Source organism: Peromyscus californicus, unplaced genomic scaffold (genome assembly GCF_007827085.1).
Source record: "Peromyscus californicus insignis strain IS unplaced genomic scaffold, ASM782708v3 Scaffold_20__1_contigs__length_68692818, whole genome shotgun sequence".
NCBI lineage: Eukaryota > Metazoa > Chordata > Mammalia > Rodentia > Cricetidae > Peromyscus > Peromyscus californicus.
Window position 1 is genome coordinate 21,535,190 of NW_026294503.1, and position 17,559 is coordinate 21,552,748.

General features: G+C 41.8%; 1 protein-coding gene across 1 annotated transcript in view; it reads left to right on the forward strand.

Moving 5' to 3' along the window:
- Nucleotides 1–17,559, forward strand: part of Col14a1 (collagen type XIV alpha 1 chain) — a 208,091-nt gene that overhangs the window by 91,298 nt on the left and 99,234 nt on the right. The window contains 9 exon segments of the mRNA XM_052747825.1: nucleotides 1,083–1,127; nucleotides 1,129–1,210; nucleotides 2,367–2,506; nucleotides 3,435–3,567; nucleotides 4,836–4,895; nucleotides 6,318–6,469; nucleotides 12,827–12,956; nucleotides 14,780–14,902; nucleotides 17,241–17,390. Of these exon segments, the coding sequence (XP_052603785.1) occupies nucleotides 1,083–1,127; nucleotides 1,129–1,210; nucleotides 2,367–2,506; nucleotides 3,435–3,567; nucleotides 4,836–4,895; nucleotides 6,318–6,469; nucleotides 12,827–12,956; nucleotides 14,780–14,902; nucleotides 17,241–17,390 (1,015 nt within the window).

Here is a 17,559-nt window from a genome sequence, read left to right on the forward strand (position 1 = left end):
ACAGCTAATGAACAGTTAAGTGGGGAAGGGACATCTCCTATTTTGGGAAAGGTCACATTGGCTATTGTGAGCAAACATGTCGTTATTTATCTTTGCTTAACATTAGGCATCAAGATTACTTATTGATAATACTTAAAATAAGAGATGGTGTTGTATTGCTTTAAAACACCTCTTGAAATTACTCTAAGTGGCCTCTAATTTGAGAAAGCCTGATTTTAGGTAAATATTTATTTATGGTTATTTCTTCAGTTTTCTAGAATACCACCAGGACTAAGTAAGGCATTTTACTTTATGACACTATATATTGTCATGAGGATTAGTTAAGACATATGTTAAGCTCACAGCTGTGGGTACCATAACCACGATCTATAATTTGATCTCCAAACTATGCAGCGTGGCAGCCCAGCACCAACCTCTCAATGCTAGAGCCATGTCCATTCTTTGTCTTACCTTCAGGGTGATCTGTCTGGGGATTTGTGGTCTAGATCCTGCCCTTATCTCCTCTTTGTACTTTCTTTCTTCAAAGCCTTTTTATATAATATGCCCCTCGTTTCTTTCTTCAGGACTTAATCATATTCTTACTCTCTCTCTCTCTCTCTCTCTCTCTCTCTCTCTCTCTCTCTCTCTCTCTCTCTCTTTTTCCCATAATTACGTCTTTCTGTGAAATATAAAGGAACATTTGAGTGTTGACTCTTTCCTCTGGTGATAATATTTCTCTGCATGGTGGTTACTGTGCGATTAAGACAGAGCTTGTCGTCTATGACACAGCTATGGAGTTGGTTGGAAGAGCCCAGGCCATGAAGCCCAAACTGTCTGCTCTTAGCGGACTTAGCTAGAATCTCTGTACAGCGTTCCGTCAGCCTCCTAAGTTGCACTCACTTTACATACTGCCCGAGAAACAGCTGATAAGCAATGCCAGGAAGGCTAGAACGTGTGCGCTTTGGCCCCTCTCTGGCTCTGTGATTCAGTGCTGTGCTTTACAGTAGTGAAGGCCCTTTCGGCAGCCAAACTGCAGATAATAATAAGATGATTTGTGTAGGTTGAGAGCATTGGGTATAGACTGTGGCGACTCTGTTTTGCAGGTTGAAGTTGACCCCATCACTACGTTCCCTCTGAAAGGCTTGACCCCCCCTCACGGACTACTCTGTTGCCATTTTCTCCATCTATGAGGAGGGGCAGTCCCTGCCTCTCGTTGGAGAGTTTACTACAGGTAAGCCTCATTCTGGATTGAGAGGGTCTCAAACGCAGCTGGTTAGCGAACCTGCGGCAACCTCCTCAACTGTGACTTTGAGTCCATACTAATGTTTAAGACATAAAATGAAAATAAACCCAAATCTCCTTATGGAGACTCTGCTTGGATTTCTCATGGCGTCCTAACAGAGTTTTAAAATCACTGATTTCAAATAAACATCAATGACTTGAGTAGTTATTTTGGGTACATTGGATGTTATGCTTTCTGAGGTAAACCCCCAAAGTGTGTATGGTGTGAGGAGGTGGAATGAACAATCAGTGATATTTTGTCTCTGGTGCTGCCCACACCTCTAGTTAAAAAGGTGGAGGTTCTTCCCCAGGACTCCACTCATGACTGCAGAGCGATTTGATACACAATGTAGAGATCGTTTCTCTAGGCTTTAAGGTGCCCTTTCCTCAAAATTCTTGGAATATAAGGTCTCTCCAAAATAATGAATATGACATTTTTACTTTAAAATAATATTTGTGTGTGTCCACATGTGTGCTCATGCATGCGTGTGTGTGTGTGTGTGTGTGTGTGTGTGTGTGTGTGTGTGTGTGTGTGTAGGGCAGAGGACAATCTTGCATGTCAGCCTCAAGAGTATCATTCACTTTCTTTGAGACTGTGGCTCTCATTGGCCTGGAGCTCATCTATTAGACTAGACTAGCTGACCGGCAAACTTCAGGATCTTCAGTTTCTGTCTCTCCAGAGCTGTTGTTTACAATCACCGGCCACTGCACACAGCGCTTTTACAAGGGTTCTGGGGTGGGGGTGGGGTGAGAACTCAGGTCCTCGTGTTTTTGAAACAAGCGCTTCATGAACTATCTTCTCAGCACCATTTTTTTTTTATACTTTATGAAAATGGCCCAATATAAACAATGTAAGAGTTCTGGAGTTACTGGAAACGTTTTAGAGAACATTATTTCTGTGGTTTCCCTAATTTATGCTGTTGGAAGGCGCTAGAAACAGACGTTCAAGCCACACTGATGGATTGAGGCTGGTCCCCACTCTTCCATGGTTTTCCAAAACCAAAAGCTCTCTCAGTCTTCCCATCCTATGGGCCCCCCGGGAACTCCTTGAATTTTGGTTTCTTGCCTTCCCATTTTTCAAACTCGATCTCCTCCATGGTTCACAGAGGAAGTTCCCGCCCAGCAATACTTGGAAATTGATGAGGTGAAGACAGACAGTTTTCGAGTCACCTGGCACCCACTCTCGGCTGAGGAAGGGCAGCACAAGCTGATGTGGATTCCAGTCTATGGCGGGAAGACCCAGGAGGTGAGTTGACTGGACCACAGCAAAAATTGATGCCGAGCATGTTCCCTGGGAGTGAATGCTTACCACTCCAACCGGGTTGGTCTTCATCTTGCAGGGCATGGTGTTAGGCATTTCATAAGCCTCAAATAATACTATAGTTCAAAGATTAAAATTATATCATTACCAGGGCTTCAATTATATATCTCAGATTCCTTGACCCTCACAAATAACATCTAATAAAACTTTGCAATGCTACTTTTACAGCATTAATAATAAATTTGTTGAGGGAAGTGAAGGCAATAAGGTCCATAGTTTGCTTTTGAAAATGATTTCAGTATTTCACTATTTTATTCAGTTAGTTCTTGCTTATATACAGATTTTTTCCTATTTATTTTTCTTTTAACTTTCATTTCCCCCTTTTAAAAAATATTTCTTTTATTTTTGAGTTTATAATATAATTACATAATTTCCCTTTTCTCTCCCCTTTCCAAACCCTCCCATACACTCCTTCTTGCCATCTTGCAAATTCATGGCCTCTTTTTTCATTAATTGTTGTTACGTACATATATGTCCGTGCACATATGTTGTACCTAAGGCTCAGGGATATTGCAGGAGATGGGATGGGAAGATCTTGAGAAGCAGATCAGGGAGTTTGCTGTAAGACTGTGTCTCCTAGTAATGTTAGAGGCTACACCCAGAAAGTCTCACCAACATGGCTACCTAAACACGAGCAGAATAAGGAAGATAATAATAGACATACCAGAGTAGACAGAGGAAGGACAGTGAGTTGTCAACCCTGCACAAAGAACTACAGGCGACTAAGGATTGCTGAGTTCAGGAGAAATAGTCTTCCCCAGGGAAGAGCACACCCATTTGTTTTCCAATATCAAGTGGCCAATCTCCTCTTTTCTTAAGTAACCCTAGTTACTAAGCATCATGCGCTTTTCAGGTTGCCCTAAAGGAAGAGCAGGACTCCTACGTGATTGAAGGCCTGGATCCTGGAACTGAGTATGAAGTCTCACTGTTAGCTGTCCTCGATGATGGGAGTGAGAGTGAGGTGGTGACTGCTGTTGGGACCACACGTAAGTCCTGTTTGCCCATGTTGAGCTCCCGTGTCCATCATCCATCCACACAGCCAGCCTCTCTTCCCCTATTAGACTTCAACTTTTCTTTGATCCTCCCGAATTTGTTTCATGTGTTATAGTCAGTAACATTCATATGTGAAGCATCATAAATTCTCAGACTGTTATCGCAGTCAAGGCACTGAGCATTTCTGTCCTGTCCACTGTTTTATTCTCCAGCACTGAGCACTGTATTTGACATACCTTAATTGTGCCACAAGCACTCACGGAATGGAAAGATAGATGAATAGATGGATATAATTATAAATGATCAAATTGGAAAATAAGTCAGATATTAATGTAGCCAAGAGTTTCTGGAATTTTCCAAGTTGGTTTTTGTTATAAGAAATTTTTGCAAAATTTACTCACTGATTAATATTCCCCTCTTCTTTTTCCTTTTTGAAATCATATATTAACTATATCCTTCTTTTTAAAAAGTGAAGTATAACTATACATTACATTTTCTTAAATGGCATTTGGAAGACTTATTGGCGAGCGCAGTTGGGAGACTCTTATAAACTGAAGAAAGTATGGTCCTGCACAGGGGAATCCGAAAGAGCACTGTTAGTCCTGTCAGTATCCTGGAGCTAGAATCAGCCTTCTGAATCGTATTGAAGTGAGACAGAGGCTGGGTCCAGTACCCCTGTGTCTTCAGTTGGTGTGGAAAGACTCTATTAAAGAGACTGTGTCTTCAGAGAAGGCAATTCCCAAAGCTAGTTAGTATTTGATGACCTGCTAGATGGATGTGTTGATCGGCAAGTGAACGCAGCACACCACACAGCCAGTCCATTCCAGCATCCACCCATGGTAGATCCAGGACACAGATGATATACACTGCCTGCTTGAGCATGTTACCTTCTTGGGTGGTCTTTTTTGGGGTAACCGTTTTTTACATCTTGGTCTGCAATTTAATTGTCTTTAATTATCATGGTTATGCCCCTATTTTAAAAATAATTGTGAGATTTCATAATTTTGTAGATGTAATTCAAGCACTTATCTGAGGTCTCTAGATGAGACAATAATGTCTTTTCAGTTCATCATCCTTATCTGTTGAAACAACAGATATGATTGCCTTATAGCTCACCTTTTCTTCCTTGCAAGAAGTCATTTGTTGTGGGAAGAAAGTAGGGTAATATTGGTGCAAGTCCCTTCAGAAGTTATTCAATAGTTTATACGAATGTGGAGAACATTGTCTTTACATAATTTGTAAGTAATGAATTTTCTTTCAGTTGATGATTTTTGGACAGAAACACCCTCAACTGTAGAACCTACCAGCCCTGTGACTTCAGGTGAGGACCCACAGGGGCCTGTTTATCCTCAATAAGCTTGATTTAAACAGAAGTTATGTTTCCAGGTTTTATTTAGGTTTTGTTATTGATTAGAAAAGAGATGTTCTTTCCTTGTTTTCTTGCAGACAGTTCACGTGTCACCAACCTGGAGCTTTACATCTTCTCTTGCACAGAGCGCCACTCAGTCTCCTAGTTCACCATCATTACAGCGCTCCACCTTTTCCTCTTCCATCTTCGATTCTCATTCACCTTCCTGAGGCTGTTAACCTTGCAACAGCCACAGGGGTCTTCGTCTCCTTGGCTTCTGTTGCTCTCTGTGGAGAATTAACTATTCACACCACTTTCGCTCATTTCTGTTGGGACCTGAGGCTTGACTTTCATAGTGTTATTCCCTCACCAGTAGTTTCTTTTCTCCTCTAAGCTTTCCTCTACGGCAGTACACCTCCCAGCTATCTGTCTGAGTTAAATAAGTGAAACACACCTTTATCTCCACATCTAAAACACTTCAGTGGCTCTTCATTACCCTTCACCCACTCATTCATTTATTTATTCTTCAGCTAATCTTTATTTGGGCCTTAAGCTCTCTTTGTCGGAACACACAAGTTCTCTCTTGATAGTTTCTGTTTTCATTCTTGGCAACCAAATTCTGAAACTCTGCCTTGAACTGAGAATTTCCCACAATTCCCCTGTCAGGTAGTATACCATGGTTATACCAGTTAAGACTCCTAGCGACTCTGTGTGCTTTTTGCAATTTTTTTTCTCAAGACTTAATCATGCATGTGTCAAAGATCTACATAATATGGCATTGAAGACAGGTTCCATGAATGTTTTTATGAGTAAATGAATGAGGAGAAAGGAAACGTGAAGTGGAGATGGACAGGAGGGGAGGAAGTCAGTGTAGACGGGAGAATTTAGAAAATGAAACATATGAGGGAAGAGACACCCTGACAGATGAAGATGAATGTTCCAGTGAACACAGGTGAAGAAATATGGGCAAATATCCCAGAAAAAAATAACGTGTGTGGGGAAAGATGACTTGTGTGGGCCAAAAAGATAAAGGCAGCTTGTGCTGGGGAGCTGCTCTTGAGTGAGTAGGGTTAAAACAGGCAGAGGTGGGGGAGTTGGTGGATGTGTGTTAGATGCTGTATCACACTGGAGAGTGGTGAGATCTGGTACCCCAAACCCACTTCTCTAAGAGATAACCAGTATGAGGTCCTCAGAACCATGCTCCCTCTTGAGTTTAGTTCGGTGGCTTTCCTTCAGTTCTCTGTCAGCCACGAACATGGAGCGCTGCTTCACGTGGGTGTCCCTCACAGGGCTGCACTGAATGATGCTGGAGGCTACCCCACAGATAGTATCTGTGTCTCATTTTGGGTTATGATGGGCTCCAAGTTCTTTAATGTGTGGTTGTATTTATTCCAGTTCTCCAGACAGGAATCAGAAACCTGGTTGTAGATGACGAAACTGCTACTAGCCTGCGGGTCACGTGGGACATTTCTGACAGCAATGTGGAGCAGTTTAGGGTGACCTACCTGACAGCCCAAGGGGACCCTATGGAAGAAGTGGTAGGAACGGTCTGTATAACTATGCCTGGCCAGGAGTCCCACAGCCTTTGTTGGTGGATCTACCATGGCTGCGGAGTTTAATAAGCTTTCTTACTCATTGCTTGCTGACTCCATGTCTGCAGAAACTAATGTTTTTGCTTAATCCAAACTTCACTGTTGGTTCTGTCACATCCTTTCTAACTCTAAAACCTGCCCCACATGGTTTGCTTCAAGCTAATCAAGCCTCTGCAGCTTTCTCCTAGTATTGCCTTTGCTAACCTAAATAGGATTATAATAGAGCCATTAGGCCAGGCATGGTGACATGTGCCTATAGTTCCTAGGGAGGCTGATGCAGGAGGATCATTCGAACCCAGGAGTTGGAGACTAGCTGGCAACACAGCTAGACCCTGTCTATTTCAAAAGCAAATGAAATCAAGATAAGACAAAGAACCATTGGACACTTATATTTGTATACATGAATGTAGATATGTAGATGCATACGTAAAAGTTCAAGATTAAACTTTTTTTTTTTTGCTTTTGGGAGTCAACTCTAAAGCTTTTAAGCAAAGCACACAAGAACAGTCTAACAGTTTACCAATTTTTCACTGATGTCAACTCATTTTGAGCATATTCTTAACTAATTTTCATTTATTCTTAATCATGGGCATCTTTTCTCAGGGATGTGTAACACATTTTCTTCAAGTTATTTTGCATACATCTCTATGTGGCAAACCTGGTACACTCTTAATCATGGCTTCCCCAGGTTTCCTTAGTTTATAACTTATTGTCCCCTTAGGAATTAATTCTTATACATGTGTCCAGACCAAGGAGAATGCTCCAGTTATCAGCGGAAGGTGTTTGACTTCTTACTCACAGCATCCGCTCTATTTATTACTATAATATGTCATTACTAAACTTTTTTTTTCTGGTGCTGTGTCATTTTTAATGCTCTATGGAGGAAGTCTCCAAAACTCATCATTGCTCAAGAATAACATTGCCCACCCCTTGGCTTTTTAACTTATGAAGACTTTGTTGAAGAAAAGCAATTGTTTGAGTCCAACATTATTTATTTCCAGGTGATGGGAGAAACATTGCAGGGCAGAGTGACAGCCTCCAGGGCCTTGTGCATGATGGATCGCCAGCAGGTTCATGCTGTTGGTCTGAGAGTGTTTCTGGAAAGTTAATGGACACTTAATTCAGATTGCATTGTAATTTCACTCTGACAACAAAAACATTCCAAGTGATTCATGATTGGCAAATTTAAAAAATTATACTTAGGTGTGGCAATTAAACATGATATTTGGGCACTTTATTTTCCCTGTTATTATTCCACTACTATAATTTCATTCCTAAAAATAAGGACCCACAGAGACCTCTCAGCATGAGACACTTTTCTTTGAGGTTTCAGTAAGCACATTTAGCTTCTTGGTGCTAATTCCTGCTGATTTGGAAAAAGTAACAATTTAATCTCACACGTTCACTTGTAAACTCTGCAAAGTCAAATAATAATAACATTTACTTTGGGTGGCTTCTAGATTGTGGTCCTTCTGAGAGTTTCTTTTGTTTAGCACTATTTATATTTGAAACACTTGGATACCTAAATGAAGGGAAACAGATAAAGAGTCTTAGTCTGCCCCAGCTAAACAAAGCTTTAAAGAAAATGAGAAAATATTGACAAGTTTACTGTGCAGTGGAGTGCTTGCTTTCTACTATGTGAAAGGAATCCTAGTGGGAGTCTTCAAATTCCAAGCTCCTTCAGTGAACTTTAATTAAATTAGACTCCTGCATGCAACTTACAGGTGCTTTATGAATTAATAGGCTGGCCTGAGGACTGAGAATTTATAGATGTATTTTATCAAATGCTACTGCAGTATAAATCCAGTGATGTATTATTTTAATTCTTCAGCTAATTAGATAATTGTATGTGTGAGTGAGAGAGACACACAAAGAGAGCCAGAGACAGAGAGATGGAGAGAGAGGGGGGAGGGACAGAGGGAGAAAGAGAGAGAGCCACGCACATTTCCTGTGTCGACTCTAGTATCTTCTTCTATCATTTACCTCATTTTTGAGACAGGGTCTCCTGTTGAATCTGCTGCTTGATATTTTACTAGACTGGATGGCAAGGAAGTCTCCGGGGTCTGCTAGTCTCCACTCCTCTAGTGCTGGGGTTACAGACATGTGCTGCCATGTCCAGATGTTTGTGTGGTTGTAGGGTTCTAAAGCCAGATCCTCATGCTTGGGTTGTGAGTGTTGACCTCCCCAACCTGCATTATTAGTGAGATAGGAAGTAGGATGAATCTGAGTTTAGGATATGAAAGTAAGGTAGGACAGTGAGATGTGGGCCAATGACTAAGTCCAAAGGCCATGAAATCGTGTGGACTAAATGGTATCTTAATGGTGTCTGGGCTAGTTTAGTCAATAAAGTGCTTGCCTTGCAAGCATGAGGAATGAGTTACTGTAGATGTAACCAACCATCTTATTAAATAAGAAACACAGAGCCGATTCAGAGAAGAAAGCCAAGAGGTCAGAGCTAAGAGCCTCACCCTTCCTGCTTCAGCATTCCTCTTCAGCCAAGAGAGCTCTCCGAAGGGGCCTACTTCCTGTGTGTATGTCTTTATATAGTCTAGCTGTTCTGCCTTCTCATTGGTTGTAAACCCAAACACGTGACTGCCTCATCACTGCCTGTATGTACCGCCCTCCAGGTCCTTAAAGGCGTGCGCTACTGCCGCCACGCACTTGCTATGGCTCTAATAGCTCTGACCCCCAGGCAACTTTATTTATTAACATACAATTAAAATCACATTTCAGTACAAATAAAATACCACCACAAGTTACGTTCTCCAAACCCATGTTTAAAAAAATAGTAACACGGGGGTGTGGTGGTGCTCTTGTCTTCCTAGCCCTGGGGAGGCAGAGATAGGTGGATCTCTGGGCTTGGTGGCTATCCTAAACTGTTCAATAAGTGACAGGCTAAAGAGAGACCCATCTCAAAAGTAAAAAAGTAGATATGCCTGAGGAATGACACCCTTAATTGTCTTCTGGCCTCCACATACACACTCACACACATACAAGGTGCATCCATGCACATACATACCTACACACATATGACCTTGCATACAATCTCTCTCTCTCTCTCTCTCTCTCTCTCTCTCTCTCTCTCTCTCTCTCTCTCTCTCACACACACACACACACACACACACGTGTACACTCTCTGCTTGCCCAGGAAAGATGGATGGCTAAGATATACCATGAAAGCAAAGAAGAAAATGTAACCTGATAATAGACATATTTTCTCTTACCATGTTTCCAAGTTTTCTTTCACTGTTACTGATTGTATTTGCATGGGCAAAGGATGGGACAATACTTAGGTTGGAGAACTGTGAACCCCATATAGCATTTGTAAACCAAAGAGGGGCTGAATTTACCAGTTAGGGTATGTGAATTACTTCCGTACTTTTAGGCATAATCAAGTCTAACAAATACTTCAAAGCAAAAAAAAAATTGAACTCTAACATATAAAAGTAGCTGTCAATATTCACAAGGATTGACTTTCACAGTGCTTTGAACCATGAAGAGGCAACAATGGCAGTGACCTCAAGGTTGTTGTCAGAGTAGAGGTGTCTCTCTATAAAAGGCTGGTTGGGGTTCCAGCATCCTATAGCCTGTGTGTCATTGTTAATCACAAACTGAATTCTGATTGGTGAACATTGTCCAAAGAGGGGCTACTTAAAGTGTGCCTTAGTCTCCTACAGGGTGAGTCCAGAGATTAAGGTTGACATTCATTTACTATTGCTGCAATAAGCTTGGTGCTAAAGTTTTCCTGGTCCTGCCTGGCCCATTGTCAGGACAAATCTCTCTCATCCACCAGTCCCACAGCTGCTCAGACCCAACCAAGTAAACACACAGAGACTTAGATTATTTGTAAACTGTATGGCCATGGCAGGCTTCCTGCTATCTGTTCTTATATCTTAAATTAACCCATTTCTATAAATCTATACCTTGCCTCCTGGTTTGTGGCTTACCGGCGCTTTACATCCTGCTCCTCATGGTGGAGGCTGGCAGCATCTCTCTGCCTCAGCCTTCCACTTCCCAGAATTCTCCTCTCTCCTTGTCCCGCCTATACTTCCTGCCTGGCTACTGGCCAATCAGCACTTTATTTATCAATCAATCATCCACAGCGTAAGCAAAGCTTTATTGTATTTGATATAGATCCAACAATGGATTGGAATTAAAACAGGGCCACCAGAACCACTCTGCATCATTCTTCATGACCGGATGGAGATCATGGTCTAAAAACAGAATTTTGTAAGCGGGAAACACAGCAAAATGCAGCGACTCTAGTTTCTTCTACAGGTCACAGCTTCTTGTGTGTGTGATCCAGACAGCTCTGATAGAACCAGACAGAAGAGTTACATGCCAGAAAAAATTAAAAACATGACGCTCCCTAGGGGGGTTTGCATCCCATTTAATCACGGACATCTTTCATAGATGTGTCTTAAAAATGAAAAGCCCCATGTGCCAGGACTGCAGCATTTGTTTTCAAGTAGGAGCTTCTATTAATAAACATAATTTTATTCCCTTCTACTTAAACAAGCGGAGACCGAACAAAATGAAATTTGCATAGCCTAGAGGGAATTTCTGTTTCACCCTTGGGAATGAATATCAGGGTGGAAAAGGTTCGTCCTTCATACTTGTGTGGCATGAACCCCCAGGTTAAGCAAGGCCTAGGTCAGATCTCTGAGGTTTCAATATGGTTCCTGTACTGGGCCTTGTGGGTCTGTTTCCACATCGACAAAATGAGTGTGGTAGCTCTACTTTAAAAAGTTTTGGCTACGATGAAGTAACTTAATGGATTCATATTCTTCTAGTAGCACCTGGCACGAGCTATTTGGTGCTTAATGAGGGCTGTTGTTATAAACTGCAGCAACTACTTTCTGGCAAGCAGTGGGAATCTTCCAGAGTGCTCACACTGCCTTACAGTATTTGACAGGTTAAATTTGATTGGCAACAAGGCCACATGCTTCTCAGTGTGAGACCTGACCCTACTTAAAGAGTATCTACATGGGTGGTTTGCCAGGCAGCTTGGAATGAAAGCCTGGGCTCTGCTCCAGCATTCTGCTGAAGAGAGACACCCCTAAGGAAGCTACCCTGATGGGGCCATACATGTTGGGGCATCCACAGCTGTCTTTCAGCTCCTTCATGCCGGGGTCGACTAACTCATTCTAGATTAAAACAGAGCTGCTATTTTTATAATTGCTTCCCAAGATCCCACACGATGCAACCTGAACATTCCAGTGTCCCCTTTAATGCTGAGCAGAAGCACGGTCACCTAAGGCAGACTTCCTTTATCATATACAAGACTATGGCATGTTGAAGCTTAATTGTATCATGGCAATAGCTGCTTCTGGGTTCACCACATGGTTCTCTAGGACTTATTCCATGATGGATGGGTTCCTTCCTTCACTCAGAAGGAGACAGCATGGCCTCAGCCTGCTGGCATCTCACCCAGCCGTGGAATGGAAAACCTTTCTGGCTGTCCCGGTCTTGTGACTCTTTTAAGCCCCCTTGGGTCAGTTCCTACATCCTCACATTTTTCCCCAGTGATTATTAAGTTCCCAACAGCCCAGGGAAGTGCCAGAATTTAACTGCTGGAGCACAAGCACAATATTTTGTAGTGGAGATGTGGTCCGGAACAGTCTCTTAGAAACACCAAAATCATACTGTGTGCCACGTGGCACATGGCGCACCAGCTGGTGTGGGGTCCCCATCGCCTCTGGATTTCTTTTTCTGGCATCTTTAGTGACAGAAGGATAGTGGATCCAGATGGAGCAAGGACATCTCCTTTCAGATGTAAGAAAGCTGCCGCAGTTTTTAGTGTTGCTGCTAAATATGTTTCAACTCAAAACACTTGGCTCACAGTGCTTGACTCTGTTGCTCTTGGCTGCCATCCATCCCTTCTAATTGAAAGAATAAAATGTTGGGGTCAGGTTATCACTGAGGAAGGAAAGTCAGGGAGGGTGGATTCACAAGAGGATGCTCAAGTCATTTCAGAACAGATAAGCAACAGTCTGTGTTGTAGAATGAGTATGTTAACCATAAGCACCTGCTGGCTGTGCAGATGGTCGTGCAGTCTCCTCCATAAATGTTGAGAAGACATCGAGAGGAGATATCCTGTGGAGTTAATCCTCCTGTATTAGAGATTATAGACTAATGCTTTGGTGAGGCACATGACGGGGAAATGCTCTTGCATGAATGCCTTTCCCTTTCTCGCCACTCTCAAAGCCTATGTCACTCCTGATGCTTTCACAGTGTCTATAGTCCCAGTTCTTTGATAGTCAGTGGGAACAGGAAGTCTTACAAGGTCATGGTACTTTACTTTCTGCTCAGATTATGGTGCCTGGAATGCAAAACAATATCCTGCTGAAGACTCTAATTCCAGACACTGAATACAAAGTCACAGTGACTCCCATCTACACCACGGGAGAAGGTGTCAGCGTCTCTGCCCCTGGGAGAACTTGTAAGTGAATCTTTATCTCCTTCACCTATGCTGGGTAAAGTATAGTGCAATGTAAGGGCAATGTAAGTTTAGGGACCAGAAAATCTGTCTGAATCTTGACTCCACACCCAGAAACAGTGCAATTTGGGCAAGCTATTTAGCATGAATAGGCTCCAGTTTTACTTTCTGTAAAAGCTGAAATGAGCGACATCTCATAACTCATCACAAGTCCTGGAGATTCACCAAGGTGGAGTCTTCAGGCCCTTGAACTTTCTCCATGTTTTGTGGGACCACAACAATCTAAGTCTCTCGGTGGTGCCCCCCCTTCTTCTTTTCCTTTTGTAGGCATAGTTTTATTTTTTTAAATAAGCATATGGCAAATGCGCTTTCTTTTTATTACAGTTCTGTGAGTTTTAACACATGGATGGGATGGGTTCATGTAGCCATCACCACTACAGTAGAAAAACAGAAAGCAATTATGTAATTCCCCGGCACTTCTTATGCTGCTAATACTCTTTGTAGCACTGTCTTGCTCATAGACCCACCCCCTAGCAACCTCTGTTGTTTCAAATTAGTCAGTTTTGTTGTTGTTGTTGTGATACACTAACTGAGACAATCAACTAAAAAGAGGGAAGATTTCTTTCCTTCCACAGTTTCAGAGGTTCTAATTTCTGGGAGCCCATCTATACACTTCACTTTTATATGCCAATCTCTGACAGTACCATGTGGTCCCAGGAGGCATCCTAAAACTTTTAAGATGCATTGACCACAGTTAAATGAGGAATCAGCACCACTAACTCTTTTCTGCCATTATTAATGCCTATTCTTACATAGACCGCCCCAGAATTTAGTGGCTTCAAACAGTGACTATGCTTATTATATTATATTTTCTGACACTGTGGGTTAGGAAATCAGGCCTTGCTATTAAATTCTTTTGCATCAAATAATGATACAAATTATGTATATTCATATATATTACATATATATGCACACATATGTATAAAATGATATAAATTATCATTACTTACTGGTATTGACATTGTTGGTGGGTTGGTCTATATGCCTGACATCTTGGTGAGGACAGCTGCAGGGTCCATCTGTCTCTATCCATTCACCTCAGAGGCTCTCCATATTTATCACAGGGTGATCCTGCACTGTAAGAGGAAGATTTCCAAGAGATGCCACTGCCACATAATCTATGGCTAAAATAGTAGTCAGAGAATCCATCCAGATTCAAACAGAGACTCATTGCTTCCAGTTCTTAATGGAAAGAGGGTCTAAAAAAATCTGTGACCATTTTAGTCCATCACTATTGACAAATAGTTACATGGGATTGAGTGCAGAATAATGTCAGTGATTAAGTTCTGTGCCTTACTCTTGTATGTGGGTTTTCACCTAAGTCAATATAAAGAAGGAAGCAGAAATTCCTCTGACTCTCACCACCAAGGATAATCACCAGTCACATTGTGTGAGTAGCATCCTCAATACGGACAGACATGTGTATTCTGGTGTATGTGGACCACATTGGTGCAAAGATAGAGTTTTTTAATAAGCACCATTCAATTTTATTTTTGGTTAAAATTAATTGAAAAGAGAACCATCATAGTTTGAATGAACCTCTAGATCTCAGATGAAACTCATTCATCACAAGAGCAATTTTTCACATAATGTAGTTTAAAAACACACACACAGACCCCCCCCCCCCACTGTGAGCATTATTGCTTGTCCCTTGCAAACATGTTTAACTCTGTAGGGAAAGGACTTAAATTTCATTGGCAACAAGAGAAGGTCCCCAAGAAGGAAACTATACTGAACCTCTTCCTTCCCCTATTGTGTTTGCACAGTGCCATCCTCTGGTCCTCAGAACTTACAGGTCTCAGAAGAATGGTACAACAGATTGCGCATCACATGGGACCCACCATCTGCCCCCGTGAAGGGCTATAGGATTGTCTACAAACCTGTGAGCGGTAAGTTCCTCTCAGAACCACGAGTAGATATCTCAAGTATATATTTTTTTTAAAAAAATTTAATTACATTTCAAAAAATTGTGTGTGTGTGTGTGTGTGTGTGTGTGTGTGTGTGTGTGTGTGTGTGTGTGTGGTTTCCTTTGCCACAGCATGCAAGTAGAGACCAGAGGACAACTTGGAGTCAGTTCTCTCCTTCCATCATGTGGGTACTAGGTGTCCGACTCAAGTGGCCAGGCTTGACAGCACTCACTGCCACCAAGTATATTTTAAGATCATTTTGGACACTGTTTCCATCCGTGTTTGCTTTTATAAATTAAACAGCTAAGACTTGCTTCCTGTCTTTTCTGAGGAGAAGAGGTTTTTAGTATGGTCCTTGTTGGGTAGACATCATTAGAAGGATGAAACGATGACCTCATGTGGTACACTAGCAGGCATACCAACTAACAGAATAGAACATCTACTTGGTGTGCATCTCCCTGACCTAATCTCACCCTAGGCCAGGAACAAGTCTAAGGAAAGCTGGGCTCCCCAGGAGTAGGAGGGTTTATAGCTCAACGGATGCTCAAGCTCTAGACATTTAAAATTTGTACGTTGGACTTCTTCTTTTGTTTCTTCTTGCATAAGCTGGATAAATTCCATCAATAGACTTTTCTTTGTCTTCATTTTAAAAGTATGTTGTGGGGTAAAACCCATCAAAGTGAAAAACTGCTTCATGAGAGACTCTCTTTTCTACCTCCAGATCACTGTATACTCTGTGTCTTTATTCTCTGACAATATATGTATGCAGTGTATCTTGACCATATCTACACTTAGCTCCCTCTTCCCACTCTCTTTGCCCCCATGTATATCCCCTACATCATTATATTTTAAAGGCAGACGAACAGTTAAAATAGGGAGTGCCTTTACCCTAGGTCTGTAGGCTGTGAAGGGGAACTTCGGTAGCAGAACTCATTACAATTCTGCCTCTCTAATAGCTTCACACTCTCATGGGAGTTTAAACAGGAAAACTATGTATTATAAATACGTTTTCAATTTTCTAGACCTGATCTTCAGAACTCTGGCTGTTCAGCAGAGATCAGAAATCCAGTTTTTCTTAATTTGGCAGGAAAAAACAGTTAAAAGCTATTTGGAGGGCCATGAAAAACTTTTTTTTTCTCTCAAAAACTTCAATGGTCTCAATCTGTCATCTTAGGCTTTGCTAAAGTCCTTGTTTCAATCTTCATTTTTATTCTTCTGATAATTATCCATCCCGCATGACTACAGTAGCTCCACTCCAATTTCTCCAAGAAAATAAAGTAGTGGGCATAGACAATGGCCTGCTCCACACTGACTTCTTCAGACTCATCACTGATTTAAATTTTTTGTCTCTTTGTTGTAGGTCTAAGGTGTATACTAGTTTGTAGAAATCGTTATAGATGTTTTCTGGATCTTTTGAAAAATATGTATCATATTATCTGAGTACAAATATTTGCCTTGTATTAAACTTGTCAATTGCTATAGTTTGCCCTCAGTAGAGACAGGTTTGACTGCCACACCCTGGGGTCTGAAGCTTTCATCTAGTAGACACTGGTAACTATTTTCCAATTCCCAGTACTCTTCTTCCTTAGAATAATTGTCTGCAGTGTCCAGCATGTCGGTAGTCTTGTGGTTATCCTGGACAGGTGATCTTTGTAGCATAGGAAAATACTACTGCTTACAACACATACATCCAGAAACACATAAATATGCTGTTAGAAGGAGGTTTCTGGAGGAAAGTGATGAGTGTTTAGAAATTATCACTAACTCAAAGCTCTTAGAAGAATAGACACATAAAAGACAGCTAGGTAAAAATTATAATGGGACACAGCACAGAATGCTCTTAAATATGTAAGACTCCAGTGGGTTGAATCCAGTCGAAGACACAAATGCCTCAAAATCCAGCTGAGCTAAGGCCATGGTATAGGAGTAGATGGAACTACAGTGGTGACCTCTACACAGATCTTCCTGTGACAAGATGTGGTCTGGTGTCCAGGATAGAGCTTTCTGTCCTTAACATGTGCTGTGAACAAAGCAGCTCTGTAAATAGAGACAGTTGGGAATTAACTAGGCAAGTGCTGATTGCTTTTTAAAATATAGACGTCAGAATAAGGTGATGGGTGGATTAGTGAGGTGCACCAACTTTTGGACTAAGTACATGGGGTAAAACATTGCTGGAAGAAGGACTAAGTTTTAGAGATACTAGCTTCAGCCTACTTGTTTGATGCTGGGTCATCCTGGGCAACTGCCAAGAGTTGGTTGAGTAGTTTTCTCTGAGGACGCATGCATGTTGTGACTGTAGTATGTACTCCGTCTCTTTTAGGTCACGGTCAAACTCTGGAGACTTTCGTGGGTGCTGACATTAACACCATTGTTATCACAAACCTCCTCAGTGGAATGGACTACAACGTGAAGATATTTGCTTCCCAGGCCACAGGCTTCAGCGATGCTCTGACTGGCCTCGTGAGAACACGTAAGCCTGATTGATGTCTGCTCGCTCCAGCCCCGTCGGTGACTTTGTGCTTGGTTTTTCCTGTGACTCATCGCTCGATTTCATTTTTAGTGCAACCATTGGCTTTTCTTCCTTCCTCATTACCCTTTCTGGAGGGCACTTTGTGGAAAGAAAGGTGTGGTAGTTTCTC